Below are 3,080 nucleotides of genomic sequence, written 5' to 3' on the forward strand. Positions count from 1 at the left end.
GCAAGGGAGTCCCACCCGAAAGAGCACCCAGATTTATTATTTTCGTCACTCAAATTGGGACATAATTCACAAAATGAATACGTCTGTTTTGAGGGGGACCTAAAAATAGCAAGTAAGACCATTAACTTAAACTGGACTCTAACAATGTCCAGGAGAGTCGCCCCCTGCTGGCCATCAGAAAAGAATGCAGTTTTAAGCCAATTCTGACTTTTCTTATCAGACTTTTTAGGTTAGTAATAGTTTGGACAAATCACATTAATCAAAGAGGCTTGGAGCATGCAGTGCATCTTTAAGAGTCTAATTCAACACTGATAGCCCTCTGCTAGTTTGTGCTGTCGGGCTTTTTCCATTGACTGATTGTAAACAACTGTGATGATGTTTAATCTTTACTTAAAATCTTAAATTTAGGTGATAAATTTGACAATACTGGAAAATTATTGTGACACAGCAGGAGCCATGGTAGCAACATGTAAGTAAAAATAAGACCTTTAATTTGCTATACCTTGTTTTGACCAACCCACGATCCCACACGATGATGTGACCCTTAAAAATTTACCCAAAATGCAACTTTTAAAGAAAAATAATCAGAGTGATGAAAACAAAAACGTGACAGGAAGCTCAGACACGCACAGAGACATATTGTTTCAGTAGACAGGAGGTTCAAGTGTTTGTATTTATGGATTAATTATGTAACAGAAGTACATAATCTGTTTACTCGACCTCTGACCCTCTCGTCCTCCGTCCCTCTCCAGACCATCAAGGCTACGTCTCCGCTCGGCGACCCCCGTGTGACCTACAACCTGGAGGAGGGTCAGGTGCCGGAAACCAACATGCCGGTGCGGTTCTACATCAAACCGAACCGGGCGGACGGCTCAGCTTCCATCCTGGTGGCGGAGAACCTCGACTTCGAGACGACGCGCTTCTTCACGCTGCGAGTGCGAGTCCAGAACGTCGCTGCTGTGCCGCTCGCCTCCTTCACCACTGTCTACGTCAACGTGACGGGTGAGAATGAGTGTGTGTGTTTGAGTGCTTCAGGTCCTATTTCAGTTTTAAAGCTTGTCAATAACTTTGGGTTCTTTGAGGGTTTAAGGGCAGCACCAAATGTAATACATGGTGATGAGTTTTTAGGGGTTTAATCAAGGAGCAGAAAGCAATTTTAGGAGTTGGTTCATTCATATCAACAGCTAACGCCTCCATTCAGTCTTATTAAACCGTTGCAGAAGAAGAGCAATGAGAGGAAATAATTGCAGGAGTGCAAAAGTAAAAGAATTTAAAAAAGAACATGATGGATATTTGCTGTTTGCTCGTGGTGTTGTATGTGATTGTTCCCATGAAAAGGGCCACAAATAACTGGAATAAATTAGCTTCTGCGTAGCCGATCGATCACAGTCCAGCCACTAACATTGTTTTATGAATGATGTGATCTGAATGAGACGACAGCCAGTGTGTACGATCGCTTTCTAATGTTTGGATTATCAAACTCTCAGTTCCTTTCGATGTCAATGCATTTTACAAGCGGCACAAACTCNGACTGTGATTAAAAGGTTAATGTGGTGACAGAGATTTTATTTTAAATCTGTTGTTTTTTTTGGAGTGAACTTGCATGAATCAGTGAAATGTGTGTGTTCAGGAATATACGGTCCCAGGAGCTTTTCATCCATGTGTGTGAGTGCAGGTCATACTCTTTCTGTAAAGTGAGGCGGCATCACTCAACCATGGAAAACACAATCCTTCCCTGGAAAGGTTTGTGGTCAGGAAGGACAAAGGCCTTAAAAGCACTTTCTCTCTCTCACACACACACACACACACACAGTTATTTTTCCTTTACAACGGACATTTCATTGACTTATATTCATGTCCCGCAAGCTCAGTCTAATCCTATCTGTAACCTTAACCTAAACCTAAACTCATCCTGACCCTGAATAAAATCTTCATACATAAATTTGGTGATTTATGTTACGGCGACTCCCTTTGTCCTCAAAAATGTGACTGTGTAAAGAGTGTAAACAGATTTATGTCCTCACAACATGAGCAGTGCACACTCACACTCTGAGGTCGGCTTATTCTACTGCCAAGAGAATAATATCTATCTTAGTCTGAAAAGCTCTGCGCCGGTCAGGACAACACACACACACAAAAACAGACACACACACACAAAAAAAATTATCAAATATCAACAAAGCTGAAGCTGAAACCTTTTTCGGTGTCTCGGAAAAGTTTTCTCCGCTTCATCTCCATAGAAGGACTGAACCGCGGCTCCGACCGTTGAAACGCCGCATTCTTTGAAATGCGGTTGTGTATCTGTGGGTGTCATCTTTCTGGTGAGTGTTATGGTTTATGGATCTGGAGGCCGTCGGAGCCGTTGTGAAGACGAACGACCTCGCCGTCGACGCTAACGGCCGCGTGATAACATGATGTCATCGTGAACCAGCACAGAGTCCGTTTTTGGCCTGATTTCCTGACAGATTGTTCTAATGCGATGTGAGAGTTACGGCTGATACGTTTGTGTTCGTAAACTTGGAGCCTGAAAGTAACACACACGGAGGTTTGAGGGGCCGGCTGTATATCTTTTGTTCTCTCTGCACTGCTTGTAATAAGTCTGAGTGATGATTCTTGCTTCTGTTTTCAGAATCCATCAACTCTGAACAGATGTTCTCGTATTAGGAACTCCAAACACTAGACTACATACTAACAGCAACATTCTATTAAACTTCTCACATGTAAACAGAAGCACAGATTAAACTACAGCTACCCTGTGACCCTCCGATTCAGAATGGCAGAAAGCCACAAATGTCTCAGGCCGATGGACCAAAGGGCAGTAAAGTTATAAATATTACACATATAACGTTATTGGACTGTTTCTAAAAACGTTACCACAGTTGTCCGACCCCTTGAAAAGAGGGACATAATATATACCGCTGAGGAAGGCTTGGTTCCAAAGCTGTACTTTTGTGTTGGTTACATTTAAAATGTTGTTTTCTTCTTTCTGAAACAGAATCTGAATGCATTTTAGTGGTGTAGATTCCAAAATTATATATATATACAAACAAAATAAGTAATTAATGAAACATATTTTAACA

At 41.7% G+C, this 3,080-nt stretch overlaps 1 protein-coding gene across 1 annotated transcript in view; it reads left to right on the forward strand.

The window, feature by feature from the left end:
- Positions 1-3,080, forward strand: part of LOC103358277 (neural-cadherin) — a 183,653-nt gene that overhangs the window by 115,362 nt on the left and 65,211 nt on the right. The window contains exon 13 of the mRNA XM_008283185.1: positions 753-1,002. Within this exon, the coding sequence (XP_008281407.1) occupies positions 753-1,002 (250 nt within the window). The remainder of the gene's footprint in view (positions 1-752; positions 1,003-3,080) is intronic.

This window comes from Stegastes partitus, unplaced genomic scaffold (genome assembly GCF_000690725.1).
Source record: "Stegastes partitus isolate 25-593 unplaced genomic scaffold, Stegastes_partitus-1.0.2 Scaffold300, whole genome shotgun sequence".
In the NCBI taxonomy this organism is placed as follows: domain Eukaryota; kingdom Metazoa; phylum Chordata; class Actinopteri; family Pomacentridae; genus Stegastes; species Stegastes partitus.